This window comes from Mixophyes fleayi, chromosome 7, assembly GCF_038048845.1.
Source record: "Mixophyes fleayi isolate aMixFle1 chromosome 7, aMixFle1.hap1, whole genome shotgun sequence".
Lineage (NCBI taxonomy): Eukaryota > Metazoa > Chordata > Amphibia > Anura > Limnodynastidae > Mixophyes > Mixophyes fleayi.
Window position 1 is genome coordinate 125108082 of NC_134408.1, and position 20545 is coordinate 125128626.

Consider the following 20545-nt stretch of genomic DNA (forward strand, 5'->3'; position numbering starts at 1 on the left):
AACATTTACTAATAGTATCGGTTCTACTCGCTCTGCCATTATCTCCCATGACTGTTTCGTCATGTGGTCTAATATTTAGAGCACCAATCTTATTGTTAGAAAATTATCTTAATTTAAAAAAAGAAGTTTTATTATTTTGATGTTTTTGTTTTCATGGGTGACGAGGAATCTCAAATTAGAGGAGGAGGGTCACCAAGGAATTTTACCTTACAGAGTTATTTATAATTTATTTTAACCAGACGGATGAATTGTAAACAAAACAGAACTTTAAATGTATGCACACGGCTGGTCGAGTGAAGGAAACGTCCTAAAAAAAGATCAATGTGCGCAATAATAAGAATATATCAGAAAACAGACTGATATCAATCTAAAGCCAGACAAAACATCCAGTTGTTTAAAAGCCATTTGGAGATAATAAATCAACTCTAGGAGGTTAGCTTTAAACTTCCAGAAGGAAAAGGCCAAGCAGAGCAGCACATGTGGAAACATCTTGGACGGTCTTCCCATCGTGCCGATGTAAGGAAGCTTTGTTTGCGTACACTTGCCTTCAGAGTTAATGTAGCCACAGGCAAAGTTTGTTAATCAAACCAAAGGCAAACTCGCTTCCGATGCCAGAAATATCCCATTCCACTCATAGGCTGGATCATTTTAAACCAAAGGCAATCACGGCTTACCCCAAAGAAAAATAACTCAATGGTCCTGCTAAAATCTCCAATCCATCTTTCTTAACCATTTTATTTTTCTGCGGTGTAATAAGTAGCCTCGTCTCTTGACCTCTCCCAGACAAGATATATAAGAAGCCCTCTTTAAAGCATGCTTTGTAAAATCTCTATGTCATCAGCTAGAACTGTGGGGGGATGAAATACAGCCAGATGTAGAAGACAAAAATCAGGCCGCAAAAGACAGCAAGATGATCAGACTGATTACAACTAATGTAAATAGATACAGAGAGGTTTTCGGGCTGATGCACTTCTTTAGAGCACAGCTAGATTCTTTCCAAGGGAAACTAATTCCTCTTCTGCACATCTTTTCTTATTGAGGGGAATAAAGTCTAACTACCCCGCCGTCCACCCATCCCAAAGTGCGCAATGTTTCATTGTCACTCTATTTTCCTCTATTTTAATGAAACAGATAACTCTCTGCACACCTCTGCAATGACTTTGCACAACAAATTAGTCAGCTGTTGTTCCCTCAATACAGCAGACAAATTAAAACTGTTCTAATCCAACCAAGAAACATGTCTATGTCATGCAAATCTCCGCAGAAAAAGCAAAACGGATACGTAATTGATACATAACCGATACACTTGAATGAGAAAATCCACCCACACCTATCATTTTAAGTGCCGCAACTAACTGAAATGGTGCTTTAATTACCATGATAAGTTGATGTAAGGCTGTTTATGATCGCTTGAACCAAAAGGTGATCCTTCCTTTGAAAATGTATTACATAACACCAACTAATAAAGGAATCATTTATCATGTTCAAATATTACTTTGTACAAGTCCCAATGATCAATTCGTTATGCGTTTAAAAAGTACATTATCTGTAGACAACATAGAAATTACATCTATGGCCAGGTTATCAAATCCACAATGTCTGTTCCCAAAACAAGACTTTATATATTGTTTTTTTTTATAAATATATATATATATATATATATATATATATATATATATATATATATATATATATATATATATCTCAGCAGATAGATTAAAACGTGGCGCTCAAACACAGAATATGTGAGTAGAAATTAATAAATATCCAATATAGGAGAACACTTTCTTCATAAGATAAGGCAGCCTCCCTCCCAGATAACGGATGGTACTCCGATAATAAATAAATCAATATATACACAGATAGGAGGATGAAATGGCGCCAATATAGGTAGTGTTAGCTGGTAACAATCACCCAGACAGTCAATGATTATTGATATGCAGAGTATGAATCTTAGCGAGCTGGTACAGTCATTATTCAACAGCTTCCAGATACTCCAACTATATACCGAAATGCAGACAGAGAAAAGCAAAAGATGTAGTTGGAAGCTGTTGAATAATGACTGTACCAGCATATCAATAATCATTGACTGTCTGGGTGATTGTTACCAGCTAACACTACCTATATTGGCGTTATTTCATCCTCCTATCTGTGTATATATTTTTATATATATATATATATATATATATATATCTATATATCTATTATACATCTCTCGCTAATTACATATCACTATGAAACATGATAGAATGCACATTTATTATATATATATATAAATAAGAGATGTATAATAGATAGAACAAGCCAGTGTAATAACGTTTAATACAGGCTTCTCCAATAAAAACATAAACAAATGTGTACCGAGTAATAAAACACAGGCAGATGATCTAAACAGCAGAGTTCTGCAGAAAGGGCCATCATCAGAGAAGCTACTGCAAATACCTAGTCTGGCTCCTCATATTCTCCAGAATCCAATTCAGATTACTCACCTTCAAAGCCCTCAGCAACACCCCTTCATACATCTCAAACCTCATCTCGAATTACTCTCTCTCGTGCCCTCTTAGACATACCTGCGTCTCGCATCGCCACTGATAAACGCCACCCACTCCCGCCTACAAGTCTTCTGCTGTGCACTTTCCACCTACAGAATTCTCTACTATGTAGACTATCCCCCAAGCCCTCAATATTTATACACTCTCTGAAAACTCATGTCCTTATTAGAACATACCTAACTCCAAACTATACTACTCATACCTGGTACTGTCACAATAGCCACTCTTAGCAAGCGGGTGCAATCGTTATGAGAGTAAGGCTTGCTCCAAATAAAGCACTAAGGGGGCGATTCAATCCCCCCTGACACACCGCAGCATTAATATGGTAATTTGAACACTGATTTCTGCTTGCCGCTCAGTGAGCAGGCCGCGTTACTTTTGACAGTAACACGGCCAATTGAATATGCCCCCGAGTGTTGAGTCAACAAAGTTCAATGTTGGACTCCTCTTGAAGGTCCTGGTAATCTTTAAGGCATGTGAATTTTAAGCACCAATTTTTTTCTTTTTGCCCTGTAAAGCACAGATCTGTGACGTGCACGGGCTATTGTTGCCCATAAACAATTTCTCCCACCTCTGCAATGGAAAATTGTAGCCGTCAGAGTTGCCATAGGTGTCTTCTGTAGCAAGTGCCCTTCTCCAACAGAAGCCCTGTGTTGGATATTAACCTTTTCTAGACAAATTCACACTGGCGAACCCTTGCTGCTGTACAAAATTCGACCCTGAGACACGCTCCTTTTGTCTCTTCTGCAGAGCACTTTAGAGCCTTACAAATCGTCAACAATAATAATATTTGTCTCCATTTCCTTACAGTGGTTTTTACAGTGCTTTGGGGGATAATGAAAGTCATCCCGTGATAAGTGCTTTTCAATAAACTTTTCTCAGATTTGCTTTGACTGTTAATTAATCTCCATGTTGTAGCTCTTGTTTGAAAATGCAGCAACTGTGGGGACCTCTCACAAGACAGATGTATTTATTTTAAATGAAATAAAACACTTTAACTGTACAAAGGTGGACTCCAATCAATTAATTATTTGAACTATGAAGACAACTGATTGCACTTGGGTTTATTTTAGTTTATGTAATCCATTATTGCTTTTTTCTTTGCAATTAAATAAGAAATATGTTTGAATAATCTGTTTGTTTAATCAGTGTAAGAAATACAGAATAAATGCATTTTGAACCCATAATTTAAGAATATAAAATATGAAAAAAGCCAAAATGGGTGAATACTCCTTATAGCTGCTGAACATATCCACACACAACGATTACTGGTAAAGTGGTCCCTAATACAATCCCCATATTCAGTGTCAATTGCAATTTATTAGGTCTACATGCATGTTACAGTTTACACCCCCAGCCCCAAATTTTACATATAGAACTCAATGCCACTCACATTAGATTAAGCCAGCGTTGCTGATTGCCCATCAATGTATCATCATCACCATTTATTTATATATATAGCTCCACTAATTCCGCAGCGCTGTACAGAGAGCTCATTCACATCAGTCCCTGCCCCATTGGGGCTTACAGTCTAAATCCCCTAACATACACACACAGACACAATGTATGTACTTGTATTCTAAGCTTTGTCTGGTAAGCAGGCAGCAAGGAAAGATACAACATTTCACCAGATCTGTGGTTTGTGTTTTACATGTAGGATGGCATTTTCTGTTCTAGGGCCGAAAGCTATAATCAGGATGGGGCATTGACTCAAGTTCCTATTGGCTCAAAATCAGCATTTGATGGAAATGCAAACAGTTTAGAATAACTCTTCTCAATACTATAAATAACAATGCACCTTCCATATAGAAACATTTGTATTCCATACAGAAAATGTTACACCTTCCTTGGATCACGCAGATATAACATTGTTAATGCAGTTTCTAAAATTTTACTGAGCTCATTTTTGTTAAGTGAACAGCTGAACGTTTCTTACTCTAGCAGCAATATACATTCAGAAAGAGAAGCCAATGAGCCTGTATCTTCAGTGTAGGGCAGTACATGGGCCCTCATTTACTATTGTAATGCTTTATGTCTGATACACTGCACATTTGCAGTCCCCTCTCAAGAAGTTTTAAACTTATATTTTTTATTCATTAGGACTATGATAAAAAAGTCTTGCTTTATTAGGCTTAAATGAATGTATATATATTTTATTACTATTTTACCTTTGTTCGATATTACTCTGCAACGTTTTTGGGAATCTACATGGTGAATGTCTGGACAGATCACTGCAAAGAAGCCTGTACAAAGTGCGCATACACATCATCATGTGCGGTGAGAGAAACAAAACATTTCTCATGGTTGGTATGGTGAAGATGGAGATGCTTATTGTGCAGTACATGGCACAGAAGAAAGGTAAACAGGGTATCATACCTCCCATCAGGTCAGTCCCCAGCAGCGGGACAAGGGGCATAACCCCGTTTATAATGGTGACATGACCACGGTATGATGGGGGCATGACCATGTTTATGATGGGGGCATGACCACGGTATGATTGGGGCATGATCACGGTACGATGGGGGCATGACCACGGTACGATGGGGGCATGACCATGGTACGATGGGGGCATGACCACGCTACGATGGGGGTGAACCGCGCTACGATTGGGGTGAACCGCGCTACGATGGGGGCATGACCGCGCCCCCAGATGGCTGCCATGTGCTGTAATTCTCCCTTCTCCACAACATTCCCACCCGTGTGACAATCATGTCCCTGGGGCAGTATAAAATAGGAACTGTCCAGCTGAAAATCGGGACAGTTAGGAGGTATAAGGTATGCTCACCAGACCAGATACACATGCTGATGTATACCCAGCACATCAGCCTAATGCCCGCCAGATACAGCCCCAGTGCTATGTTATGTAGTAAAATTAATTTTAGAATTACCAAAAAGGTGTTCATGATACCCATATTGTTACAGATACATACTGTATTTATTGAATAACACTGGGAAATCAACAGGAACGTACCGTAATTCATAGCAGACAATTGGAAATTGCCTTTTAGTGGTCTAACTTAGCATACAGATCAAAGTTCATATTTGATTGGGCTGCACTATTGTTGTATTATGTGCACAATTATTAAAGCTGCACTATCAACTAGGAAACATTTTTAGTGCAGGGGAGGAGTGAGCAGGAGGACCAATCATAAGCTGCAATTTCTTGCTTATTGTATCGTAGGGCAGCTCCTCTCACAGTCCTAAAATACACAGGTAGGTTAATTGGCTGCTGAAAAAAGTTGACCCTAGTGTGTGTGTTAGAGAAATTATACTGTAAGCTCTAACGGGACGAGGACCGACGTGAATGATTCAATATTCTCTGTACAGAGCTGTGTAATATAGTGACACTATATAAATAAACAATAATAAATAATTATGGCTTTTGATTGGTCTTTCTGTTCAAACCCCCCATCCCTCCTTTCCTTGTTTTTTTGTCCAAGGAAACCCTTAATCACAATTCCAACAGTATTTCTATATTCTGTGCTTCCTCTATCCAGTGTATCATGTCTCAGGGAAGGACACCACTGTGCAAACAAGTCTATTTCTTTCTGTACCTTTCCCTAACTGCTTCCAAACTCTAACCCACTCCTCCCGGCAACGTAACACAGAGCACAATGTAACCACACAGGCCATACACACTTTAAAGGGGGGAAATTCCTTAATTTATCATTATAGCCATTAAAAATTAGAGGAAATGAAAAAACTAACACAGTTAAGTACAACAGGAATCCTGAAACAGTTACAGGAATGGCTCCCACCAAAGATGGTCATTAACACTCGCTCACATAAATGTTCGCATTCAGTGATGGATTCTATGTACATTTGGGTTCGCTGTGTACAAATGTGTCAACTGTATAATGATAAATAGTGACAACTTAGTCACTACTGCATTTACTAATTTTGTAGAAACCACTAGTTTAGAATTCTGCTCTAAAAACATTTGGATTTTAAAATAATTTCCTGAACAGGCTATAACAAGGTTAATGTATCAACTTCATATCAGTGGTGGAAGTGGGGGTGTATACGGTGATATGTCATACCGCCACTTCTCCTACGGCCATGATTGTAAGCCTATCACATTCCATTCACTTACATTCCCATTACATATTTCATACCGTCACTTCTAAATTTCTAAAGTTTCATAAAGTTGTGAATGTGGAGGAAGAAATTTTCTTATACAGAGCAGATTTCCCGTCAGTAATGCCACTGAAGCAGCCAACACGCAATCGCCAGAGCAAAATTTGGGAGGGGGGTGGGCACGTTATATGTCCATCCCCTAAGAAGGCCCCCACTCTGCTTTACCAAGCATACGTGGGGGGCTGCACATGTGCAGTAAAGTCTCATAGCGTAGTAATTGGACTGGCATTGTGGAGTTCCCATCACATTCATGCTTCATAGCTGGGGAACTCTCTGGGAGGGCTACTGCTCCGCCCAACACAACAGCTTACACTCACATAGCAAATGTACACATAATCTAATGTGAAGGTAATGTTACATGCAATGACAATGCACTCTAACTTGTCTCATGGGAACTTTCACATACACATTTGGAAATAAAAATGAGTGGAAAATTACTTTTATTTAATAATATACACAACACAAATGCATCATCTCAATAACAAATGAGGGCACATACTAAGGTTTACTCCTGAGCAGGGCATTGAGAACTGGAAAAGTGGAATGATCACACTGGAAGTTAGGTGAAGCTTTTTAAGCATGATGAACAATTGCCAAATTCTCTCGGAAAGTTTGAATTTCCATTTATTGAAGGTATAATAAACTTCTTGGCCTGTCCTAGTTTACCTGTCGGTATGTGATAATTCACACCTAATACGCAGCTATTAAAATGAGAATACAAATCAAAAAGGAATGTCATACTACTGGGCAGATGCTGACCATTATAGATGTCAACTCTCAACACTATCACACTAAGATGATATTTCAATTCACTCCTCTTAAAACAAATCTAAAAATATTAGCATCATTCAATATCTATAAAGCACCAATATTATCCCTTCTGGTTCTCAACTAGCTCCTGTGCTCCCTCATAACGGTTGATTGATGTTTCATTATTGCTTGAGGTGTCTTACTGATGCAATTTTTATGTCATTGTATCCCATGCCCCTAATCTTATCCAATTCTGCCCCCTTTTGCTTATTTTTTTATTTTATCCCCTTCTTTATCCAAAAATTGTAATAAAAATGTAATACGTAAAAAAAATTAAAAAAACACTGACAAACTAAGAAGAATTGTAATAAAAGTCTAACAAGTTACAAAAAATGCAGTGATAATTTTTTCATAAATTAAAAAGTGATACAAAAGTATGAAGAGGACCCCGCGAATGCGAGTTTACAATCTATTACTGAATAATAACACTCAGCTGCATATATAGAACAAGAGACACTGCAGTTGGTCAATATAAAACAAATGACCACTGCCACGGAAAAGTCTAACTCAATTATCATCATCATCATCATTTATATAGCGCCAACATACTCCGTAGCGCTTGCAATTATGCAACAAACACTGTCCCTATAAACAACATATTCTGTTTGTGGCAGAATTATTATTTAATTTGATTTGTAAGACAATTCTATTGCGCATTGTCTTATGTCAGGTAAAGAATGCCTCCATACAATTCTCCGGCATGTGTTAAAACGCTCAGCAGCCTCCAAGGCATTAACCATGGGATTGACATATAATTGTTCTGCAGCAAAGGGGTTAACGGCTCTTCTGCCACAAATGGAACACAACACTATCTTCAGGGATTGTAATAAATGTAGGGAACACTGCTAGCAAAAAAAAAAAGAGTTGCTGTCCAAATAGACTGACATACCCAGGCCAATGTAGCCTCTAATGACAGAGTAAGATAATGACAGGCCCTACTCCAAATCAGCAGGAAGAGGAAGATCAATCTCGCTGGAGTGAAAGAAAAATACAGCCTTTCCCCTACATTCGCTCATCTCATACATATCTATCTTCAACAGCTGCTCAGTACTGCAGCGCTCTGCATTATCTACCCGAAGGATCAATAACAATTACACCTTCTCAAAAACATGACACATAGCAGGATTGGGCTGACATTTCACTTAGGCCTACACTGATCTCAGTTCATCCGATTCCAGCCTTAAATTCATGTCAAGCCCGGGTCTACCTGGCGTAAAACCAGGGTTAAAGCCAAGAAAAAACAGCCAAGAAAATAAAAACAGCTGTTTCTGTGTAACAAGTAAACACCCTCAACTAAAACATTCTGGTGTCTGCGGATTTTATAACTGAAAACACAGTTTCCAATAGGCTTCTATTATCATATACAAATATTGTCATCTACACCAAAGGAAAAGTTATTCAGTGCTATTAATTGCCTTTATAGGGAAATCTCAGTAGGTGCATTTAAGTTTTCTATTCTAGAAACAATACATTTATTTATTGACTTAGATCAGAGGCTTAGGGAAACTGTGGGATGGCAGGGCACGCTGAGACTAGTAGTTCCCACGGTTGGAAGACGGTGTAACTGGCAGGGATTTCTGAGATTACACAGCTGTTGGACCGCCACAGATTCTCCTGGCTGTGGCCGATATTGCATAGGTTATAAAAAGGCAGAAGGAATATGGAGCACAATTTATTAAAGCACAAGTCATCTGAAGGATTCACTCTAACACTGGAAGGGGAGAAGCACTTGTATTAAATTGTAAAGCTGATAAAAGTTGTTTAATTAAGACTTACAGTGACATCTATGTTGATAATATCTCCATCCTTGAGGGGTCGGCTAAAAAAAGAAGTAAAGAAAGAAAATTACACATATATTTAACACACTTGTGTTGTACACTTTTAAATAAAGACAATGGCCCTGATTCATTAAGGAAAGTTAAGCAAAAGTAAGTAAGACAAAACCATGTTGCATGGGGGGAGGTAAATTTAAAATGTGATTCCAGATTTATATATTGGTTAGGGCATGTCCTAGATCAACTTTAAATTTCAGTGTACAAATAAGCTATCATGTATTTGTGTTCAGTATTTTCCTTATAAGCAAAATAATAAACTAATTTGCACCCCTTGCATTGCAACATGTTTTTTTTCCCAGAAAACTTGAGTAAGAAAACTTACTCAATTTTTTGCTTAACTTTCTTTAACAAATCAGGCCCTATATCAGGATTGGTCATCATTCAGTTTAGCGGAAATAGCGTTAGCAACAATATATTGTTTGTAGAAATCTTTCCCCCTAAGAAAACCAGGACATGCCTATTTTGTGAGATGCTTTGCTAAAAAGTGATTATAGGTAAATATATTTTTTAAACAGCTTGGACAATAGGATACATTTCCATCTACCTTGTCTGAGCAAACAGGAGGGTAGACATATTACTAAATGCAAATCCGCAGTCAAAGGAAGATAACATTTACAGAAAAATGAAGTAAAATAGACCTTACTTATGAGGGTACGCTATCCATTTAACCTAGAATTATTCCTCTTCGAAACTAACTTTGTCTAACAGCGGCGCAAGAGACACACACTTATTTGTGTCGTCAGACCGACCCTCAATCCCAAAAACACCACAAGGCTTTTTTTTAGGAATTTAGCAAGTGGTTGAAGTGAAAAATGTAGAAGTGGCGGTATGGAAAATGTAAATAAACGTAATTTGGTAGTTTTAGAGTGAAGGCAGTAGGAGAATGGTGGTATGACATACCACCATATACACCCACAACTTCAACAACTGGATTCAGTACAACTTATTTGAAATTCATACTGAACCTTTGAATGACTGCAGTATAACTAAAATAAAACAAAAAATGTCCCACTTATTATTGCCACTTGTCACCTGACATCATGTGTGTGGTAGGAGAAACTACGAATGTGTTGAGCTTGGACGTGAAAGCAACTATGGTTTCGTTTCTTTTTCAGAAACTAGCGACCACCCGGCCCCCAGGTGGGGGCTCACTAATATAAACTGCAGGGCTTTAAAATATTAGACAGCAAGTTTCTGGGCTCGTACTGATGGGAAGAATGCAGCCCAACAATTTACTGACAGTTACAGCAATGGTTCTCCCTGCTCCGTATAGCCTTTATCTCACAGATGGCTGTATAACCAGGGTTACATTCCTGGAAATTACACGACTGACATTAATTGGAGTAAGATATTATTGAAGTTTTTGCCACTTTTGACTCACACGCAATGTTTCACATGACAAACGATTTTAGTTGTAACACCGCACACTGTATATTCTCCATAACTGTTATTTATGTGTAAACCACATCTCGCTTTTGTGCACCTACTTTAGCACCAATGCAATCTTACAGGGAAACGCACGGATTTGCAAGCCAAGATGGCAATATCTGGAGTGGAGGTGTTAGCACCGGCTCATGGGAAACGTTAAGTGGAATAGAGGTGTCCTTACTAAAAACGGATGTTGCTTTCAGGACAAAATTATTTAAATAAGATACAGATATGGGGAGGCCGAGTTTAGGAAGGATGGGGGTCCTGGTTTTGCAGATGCCCATGCTTTTCTCACTGTAGAAGGACTTGATTTGTTGCCCTCCTCTGTGGTGGCAGGGATTACAGAACCAACCTGAGCCCTATACTTTCCATGGGATGCATTTTACACCTCATATTAGCACTTCTGTGGAAAAGCCCATTTCTAAGTCCACATTTCTGGAGATTAATTAATGAAACTTGAAAATTTACGCAATGAGTAGCAATATGACTGAGAGCAATTACTCAGGGAGTGACATTAAAACATTAAGGGGTAAATGTATCAAGCAGTGAGTTTCCGGTGGGTTTAAAAAGTGGAGGTGTTGCCTATAGCAACCAAATTCTAGTTATCACTTATTTAGTGTATTCTACAAAATGATAGCTAGAATCTGATTGGTTGCTATAGGCAATACCTCCACTTTTCAAACCCACAGGAAACCCGCAGCTTGATACATTTACCCATAAGTCCTTCTGTAATTAATCTATTAGAATCAATATAGCTTATAGCAATATAGTAATATGACTGACTAAAAATACCCCAATAAATAATAGTATGACTAAGCTACTTTGATTCTTAAGGAGGATTACAATAAGCCATAATGTCACTCACTGAGTACTGGCGCTATCTGCACTCATTGCTACTTGTAGCAGTAAATACCCTCAACCATATTACTAATCAGGGAGTTAATCACACACCACAGAGTTACTCACTGGTAATTACACCACCATGATAAGTTGTGGAGGTAATTACACTCTGTCCTGTTGTTACTCATAGGCTATTATACTCAGCTATGTCGCTACTTTCTGCAGTAAATACTCTCAGCCATATTGTTACTCAGGAAGGTAATCACTCTCACTAATAATTACACCACCATATTTACCTCATGGTGGTAATTACACACTGTCCTATTGTTACTCACAAGTCATTATACTCAGCTATAGTGCTAGTAATGGGATAATTACATTAAGACATATTGCTATTCATGTGTTAATTAAACCTTGTTATGTCTTACTTACACCACCCCCTCTGACATGTAACCTCTATATGGGTACTTGTCTAACATTTTTAACACTAATAATAATTTACCCTGAAGAAAGATCTTAATTAGACTGATACTTATACTAATATTATCTGTCTTGTCAGCAACTTTAAAATGGCGTTTACTCTGCCAAGAGCAGCCATAATACAGTGGATATAAAAGGTCTCCCAGTGACAAGCTGTGGTATGATTTCTCATATCCACTGTACATTCAGCTGCCGTGCTCTGGCTTTTTCCCATAATCCCCTTTTTTGGGGGGAACCTCCTGAATCTTTTCATGTCCTTCCCCAGTAAAAAGAAAAAATATTACAATAAAAATAAAAAGGAGAAAGGGAGAAAATGTGAAAAATACAACAACCATGCTACTGTTTCCGTGTCACAAACTGTATAAAATGCCCATATTCCGTACACGGTCTATATGTGCTCCACTATGTTGCCACATATATTGTAATTAAAAAGATATTTTTTCAGGTAAGCTACAAAAAGAAAGTACCTTCTGTAAAAAAAATTAAAATATACCATTTTTTTATCAACATTATTTATTGGTAAAAAAAACAAAACATAAGAACATTATTCTGGAAGAATATGACACATTGAAAAAAAGCTTGGCCTCTAGCTGGAATAGTGTGCAGGGACTTGTGGTTCTCCCAAAGCCGGCAAGCCACAGGTTGCAAAAGGGGGGCTTAAGCCTGCCCTGCAATGTATATTATATTATGTTTCTGCATAAACGTAAAAGGTATGGTGCAGTGGTCATCAGTACTTGGATATTTTGTAAATAACAATTCAACAATCCATATATAAAGAGGCTCAGATATTAACACTGAAGTTAGGTACAATGTTTGCACTCATCCACAACAACTCATCAGCAATTAGATGTTATTTGCCTGGTGTGTTAGACAACAAAGGCAGGCGTGTAGTTGGTTGCTATGGTTTAATGCAAATTTTGCACTTAAATGCAATGTTATTCAATGAGCTCTATACTGTTTGAGGGTTTTTTTTTCTTCTTCAAAATACACACTTACACACATCAGACATAAAATGAAGTGGTTTTAATAAATACAAAAAAAAAAATACCTATCTGGAATTCCATGGCAGACCACATTGTTTACGGAGGTGCACACAGATTTGGGGAACCCTCCATAACATAATGGGGATGGATAAGCATTTCCACTAATAATACTCTGATGAACAAATGCATCGATTTCTTCAGTTGTCATGCCAACCTGAAATGGGGAGAAACACAGAGAAAGATGGCTCAGATTGTGTACAACCTTGTATATTGTGCTAGTCAGTGTCTGCAGCCATGTGTTCTGTTACTGCAACCTGTATTACTGTGTAACGGCACCTCATTAAACTATATTGGGCCTCAATTTGAGTTAGGTGTAAATCCATCTGGAAGGTGCAATTTTGCACCTTGACAAAACCCTGTTGTGTTATGTCTCCTCAATTAAATACTTATCCAGCTTTCTTGACAATATAGTAGCTGCCTTCCATACAACTGTGGAGCTTTTGGTACCAATATCATAACTCCCGTAAGCCATTTGAGAACTCAATACTATGAGCTTCCTGTCTGCCAAACCCCCCTTCCCTCTATACCTCCCTTATTCCAATATGTGCCCGTCCCCAGTTACAATTTAATAGATTTTTTATGACAATTGTGGTGGTGAATAGTAATGGAAGTATTGTTTCTCCTTTCACTATCGTTCGACTTTCAGTATTTCACTATCGATGTTATCAAATAGTAGATTATCTGTATTCTTGTTATTACAATGTTCTATTCAAATAAGTAAGTTTGTTTCCATGCAAACAGATTAGAGTTGGGAGGGGAAACATCCTAAATCAACTCTAAATTGCAGTACAGCAATAAAACTGTTCAGTGTTTGTATGCTGCATCCAAAAACAGTATATTCCCTGCATGAAAATAATAAAAAAAAATTCTAAAATAAAAAATAATTATATTGCATTTACTTCTCTTGGATTGCAACAAGGTTGGTCGAGGTGCAAATTTACACCCTTTAGCTGGATTCGCTCATAAGTCCAAATGAGTCCCCATTATCTTCACCCAGGAAAAATCAAAATAAGCATAGTATTATATTGGTCAATGAGTCACCAACCGAAACCATTATTATTAATGAGAGAAATATATATTACAAACATAACCCTTTTACTTTGCATTTTGTATCAATATTTAGAGACTTGCGAGCAACCTAATTTTGAGCATATTTGTATACACTTGTATGAGTGGCAGCAGCCATAGGCAGAACTATTGTGTATCATCCATATATACTAAAAGAAGAGATTAAACATTGCAGAGAAGTCATTGTGAGTTATGGAAGTATGATCAGGGACGAGTACAAGATTTCAGAAGCAGGTGGGATAGCAAATGTATAGCAGAATGGGACTAATAACGGGGGCAAAGAATTTCACTGATGCCGTTCTATCATTACATTTTGTCAAAGCCATTATTACATTATTTCATATATGCATAACACACTATAATATACACATAAGTAAGGCAAATATGGATCCTGCTCTAGTGTACTCTACAAACTACATTGTACAAAAAATGTATTGCTCTGCATCACCTAATGGTCAAAAGTGCTACTTCAGCATTGTTACCCTGTATCCATATTGTTTTAAAATGCAATAATTTTGCAGTACTCTATGCATTTGTGACTGTATCTAGCACAGACCTTCCAAGAGTCCCTCTTAGCTGCACAGTTCCTCTACTGAACTAAAATACGCTCACAAATTGTCCCTGCTGGGGTCTGATGTATGGATCTCTATGGATGATGTATCTGTGTATAGTAAGTTGTGTTTTATGACATCTTGTATCCCGCAGTCTGCTGAGATGTGTGAGCCTGAGCAGTGACCGTAAGTTGTGTACACTTATAACAAATAACAAGAGTCCCTCTTGGACCATTTGATAATTCAGGAGGGTATATATACTTTTTTCCTCCATTACCTTTAACATTTTTCCAGCCATGAGTAAAACATGACGGGCTAGCTGACAAGCCTGACGAAGCCCTCGAATCTGATCTTCGTCCTTAATTTCAATGAAGTCTCCCCAGCCGGGCACAATGCCTGTCGTCACATAGTCTGGCTTCATTATGTGCTTGGAGGAAAAGGATTGGAAATGAAGATCAGAAAACAGCATGACAATGGGATCATTTTCTCAGACAGTCCCTCCTGCTTCATGGCAACTTGCCCTTTGAGTTCGAGTAGTGACCTCCGTGAGCCAACAAGCAAACCCTCAAGGCTTCTTCAGTGTTCCTTCCAGTGCCTTTTTGAACTTAACATTGCCGATTACAAGAAAGTTACACAGCCTGTGAACTGCGATAGAAGCAATGCCCAAAATTTCCTAAAACTTATTTCATCGATGTAACAGTTTGAAAACAGTAGGGACACCTACGTCTTTTTTTTCTTCTGCATTAAAATGACAGACAACTGCAAAACATTTATTCTAAGGGCTTCAGTAATGAGCCGAAATTGAAAATTGGTTATTAGAAAATGACACGTTTGATGAAGCCTGTGGCTTCTTTTCATTTTGCTTTGTAACACTCCGAACCTCGTCATGTAAGAAAACGCTTTAAGAGAAACTTCATATTATAGACAAGGGGCCGCTACACAGAGCTTAAATACAAATCTTAGGGCTAGATTTACTAAACTGCGGGTTTGAAAAAGTGGGGATGTTGCCTATAGCAACCAATTAGATTCTAGCTATCATTTTGTAGAAGGTACTAAATAAATGACATGTCTAAGTGTGGTTGGCGGACGACTGCAAATGACCGCAATAAGTCGTTGTGTGCGTTCTTCTCTCAACAGCCCCCAGTCATGCTGGAAGTTATATCAGCCCAACCTCATCCAATTTGGACACCTATGTGTGTATGAGCGGCAGGATCGGTCTGCGCGTCCCCATCTTAACTTGCATATTAAATTAATATTTAAATAGCTTAAATTAAACTGGGTCATGGGGAGAGACAAATAGCATCTATATCAATTAACACATTCTACAATTGTTCTCACATCCTGAAGCACATACAGACAGCGTAACTACACAATTGGAAATAGGCATTCATATAAAATAGGAAACATGGATACTCAGAGACAAACAGGCACTCAGGGGAAGAGGCGGTCATTAGAAACATAAAAACTACCCAACAATACTTTTCTATTTGTGAAAATGCATTTATAATTGCCTAGTGCATACAGATTTACACACCCACATTCTGGCCTCTGGAACTGCCTCTATAAATTCAGTCTGCCCCTGCTTTTGGGAGATGGCAGCTATGCAAGCCTGCACTAACCAGGGAATTCTTATTTAAATGCGCCCTTCCTACCCCTTGAATCTCCTTTACGTGTCTCGTACAGCAAAACAAAATCTTGTGGGCACAAGTCAAGGAGCATGATTGCTCCCAGCTCGCATTTAGGTAGAAACACCCCCCTGGTCCGACCGGTTACTCATATCATACATACATTTCCCACACACCACCCAGACGCTTCCATCTAAAGGCACAGATAATAGCCATTCCTGTAAACCTGGTGCACTGGTGCAAAGACAGGCACACATCTTAAAATGTGAACGGTGATGCGGAGATCCATATATGTAAACATACCTGCCAACATTCAGACTCGCAGAATCAGGACAAATCAAGTCCTGCCCCTATCAGCACAAACCCCCATCAGGAAACGCCCACTTTGGGGCAAAACTCCATCTGGTTTTGTAAGCTACGACCCTTGAATCGGGCCAGTTGGGTAAATAACCCTTAACATTGGCAACACTAACCTGGACCCACAGAGACCTGTAGACACGTTTTCTAGTTTGAATAGTCAGAAGCACTATGAATTCATCTAGTAATGCGAGGCAACAGAGTGGTCACTGTCTACTGGCCATACAACTTTTAATCACAATCACAGTGGAACTTTGTAAGATCCAGAATCACTGAGCACTTGCTGCTACTGTACGTAAAATTGCAGTGCCTTATGCCAGCGGTATATAATGCAAGATATATTATTATCACAAGCAGACTGTTTTTCCAGTTCAGTAAAATGATAATGGTTACGTAAAAAAAGAATAAGAAAAAAAAAAACCTTATTACAGAAGCTCATGTTTTTCTTCAAAGGTAACCGCATTTGTCTCAATGTAGACTCATCACATTCACAACAGTCTGTCTAATGACGAACGCGCAGGTTGGATATCAACCATAAAACATCTTATTTACTTAAATCATTTACTAACATTGTGGCACATTGTATAAGTTGTGCTGGCCACTTGCTTGGAGCTGATGCCCACCTGCCGATGTCTGCCTCATTGGAGAGATTGCCTGTAACTATCTGTCTTGAGACTGGGCTCACCTAAACACTGATTACCTATTCTTTCTATCACTATCTAGCTGGGAGCGGAGTACATGCAGCTCTGTTGTTTAGGACTTAAATCCCAGACCAGGATTTTAGCCCCTGGCTGTCAGTGGATGAATGTACTTGATCAGTAGTGCAGTCAACCTTTATATTGACTGGGAAAATAATCAGATAATAGAAATTACAGTTACCTCAGGAACTGGATGAGCTGGGGAAACTGTACCTGGCCAAACTATACTATAAGCAGTGCTTCTTTGTCTTCGGAAAGAGAAACATCTCCTTTGTTGAATGTTTAACTGTCTGTGTAAGTAGATATGATTGATTGATGGAGAGAAAACTCTATGACAGCCAGTCACATAACCTGCAAGGAGAGATGTGAAAAGAAAAATATCAGTTAATATATCCTTTCATTTCTAAGACATCATCACGTTAAACTGTTTAAATCAGCGCTCATCATTAACAGAACTTTCAGGGGGAGAGTGAAAACACTAACTTTTCTGTTCTCCTGAAACTCTATTTGCTATAAAATACATCAGCACATCTGAATTAATTGGCAAACAAATCTGTATAGATTAATACAAAAAACAACTAGCTTGTCAGCCTGTATTCTAGAGAGAATTCCATGAAACTGTGTGCAACATCACTCAGGCAAAAATGTTTTGATGTTCAAAAAACAAATAAAGTTTAATCTGACTACATCCTCATATAGACAGCTGAGATCAGGTAATTAACCCCAGTTCTTAGCATTCAAATTAAAACCTTTTTTTTTCTAATACAAAAGGCCCTTGTCCCAAACATCAGAATGGCACAAGTCTGATGTCCAGAACCCAGGGGCTTAACACTCCATATTTGGGGATTTGAGGGGAGCGCAATGCTGCCCTATCCACTCGAGACCCCCCATCTACTCTTCTGAGCTTGTGCAGGGGTAACTGTTCCGCCCTGCCAGGACCTCCGCTGATTAGGGGCTTAATGTACGCTTCTGAAACATGAGATCCCCTCTAGGTGCGGGAATCACTGGATTTTAAAATACTGGTAACATCCACAGGAGAAAAAATAGCTGTTAGAGGGTTGTCTGAATGGCAAGGATTACGGGCATCAGACCCCTGACGTTCCGATATTTTATGGAAAGGGAAAATAATTTGGCAGGACATTACCTTAAAATGGAACAGTCTCCATTAGTTACATATATATGCTATATCACATCAAAGAGGACAAATACATACTATTCACATGGTTCCAACATACATTTTTACTCAATTGCTTTCTTTCATCTCTCTTCTCCCTCACCTGGAATCCCGCCTATGCCAGTGGCAGACTTAGCCCAAAACATACAAATGGTATTGTATCTTTCAGGCTAGTAATTTTGATTGGTTGATGACAGCACTGGCAAGATCACTGGCCAATCCCACTACACTGGTCATTTGCCACAACCCCCATCATCATCATTTATTTATATAGCGCCAACATATTCCGTAGCGCTTTACAATTGGGGACAAACATAGTAAACTAATAAACAAGCTGGGTAAAACAGACAAAGAGGTGAGAAGGCCCTGCTCGCAAGCTTACAATCTATTTGACAATGGGAGTTTGACACATGAGGTTAAGTCTACATTTGCAGTCGGCCCAGCCAGACTGCAAAGGTAAAAGTGACTCATAAGCTAAATGATCCTGTCACACAACAATGTTAGTCAAGGGGTAGCTGTTTAACGGGTGGTAATAGGGTAATGTAGTGAGGTTAAGAGGGTGGTTGAGGAATATTATAAGCTTGTCTGAAGAGGTGGGTTTTCAGAGAACGCTTGAAAGCTTGTAGACTAGAGGAGAGTCTTACTGTGCGAGGGAGAGAATTCCATAGAGTCGGTGCAGCCCGGAAAAAGTCCTGTAATCGGGAATGGGAGGATGTAATTAGTGTGGATGAGAGACGCAGATCTTGTGCAGAACGGAGTTGCCGAGTTGGGAGATATTTTGTGACAAGAGAGGAGATGTATGTTGGTGCAGCTTTGTTGATGGCCTTGTACGTTAGTAAAAGTATTTTACATTGGATTCGGTAGAAAACAGGCAACCAGTGTAGAGACATACAGAGTGATTCAACAGAGGAATAACAATTTGCAAGGAAAATCAATCTTGCTGCAGCGTGCAAAATAGATTGTAGGGGTTTGAGTCTGTTCTTGGGAAGGCCAGTAAGGAGGGAATTGCAATAGTCAATGCGGGAGATGATAAGTGCATGAATTAAGGTTTTTGCAGTGTCTTGCGTGAGATATGTGCAAATTCTGGAAATGTTTTTTAGATGTATGTAACATGATTTAGATATAGAGTCAATGTGGGGAACAAAGGATAGGTGTGAGTCAAGGATTACACCTAGGCAGCGAGGTTGTGGGGTGGGATTTATGGTCATGTTATCAACAGAGATAGAAATGTCAGGTATGCTCTTGTTGGTGGGTGGGAATATTATTAACTCTGTTTTAGAAAGATTAAGTTTGAGTTGGCGAGAGGACACCCAAGATGAAATGGCAGAAAGACAATCAGTTACACGGGACAATACAGATGTCGAGAGATCAGGAGAGGATAGATAAATTTGGGTATCATCCGCATAGAGATGATACTGAAATCCAAAGGAACTTATTAGATTTCCAAGAGCCCCCAGAAAAGATATAGAAAGCATTCTGCCACAAAATACCGACCGAAAACTAAGAACGGCAGCACCTTCAGGGGGACAAACTCACAGGTGTTTTTACTTCTTTTTCAACATTTAATCTGTCTGACGTTTTCATAGCGCAGTGAATACAGTAATTACAATCCTTAGAGCAAATCAATTGATCACTATTTTAAAGGGCACTTAAGCTGCATTAACTAGGAGTTCTTAGGCTTTACAGAATGAGCATCATTAAAAGGTTATATATAGACAGAGCATAGTTTATGGCATTCAAACAACGTGTTATGGCACATCATTTTTTTTTTTGCAATTAATTCAAGTATACCAGGCTATTCCCAGCTAAATTAAAACATAAATATGTCACAACATAGACCAGGTTGTCCATTTATTCCTCGACCACGGTGCACCATGGGCTGCACTAAACTCTGCTCCATCTGCATTTAAAAGTAAAGTTGACGTCCAAAGCTTTGCTGTTCTCTCC

At 38.7% G+C, this 20545-nt stretch overlaps 1 protein-coding gene across 4 annotated transcripts in view; it reads right to left on the reverse strand.

Moving 5' to 3' along the window:
• Positions 1–20545, reverse strand: part of METAP1D (methionyl aminopeptidase type 1D, mitochondrial) — a 129061-nt gene that overhangs the window by 46065 nt on the left and 62451 nt on the right. For 3 of the 4 annotated variants that reach the window (XR_012678302.1, XM_075180636.1, XM_075180637.1), the window contains exons 2-5: positions 17606–17775; positions 15022–15171; positions 13131–13279; positions 9276–9318 (exon numbers count right to left, since the gene is read on the reverse strand). Coding sequence is in view for 3 of the 4 variants with exons in the window: in XM_075180636.1 (XP_075036737.1) it covers positions 9276–9318; positions 13131–13279; positions 15022–15171; positions 17606–17775 (512 nt within the window). In the remaining variant the exon portion in view is untranslated. The remainder of the gene's footprint in view (positions 1–9275; positions 9319–13130; positions 13280–15021; positions 15172–17605; positions 17776–20545) is intronic. The other variant, XM_075180638.1, reaches the window with a different exon arrangement.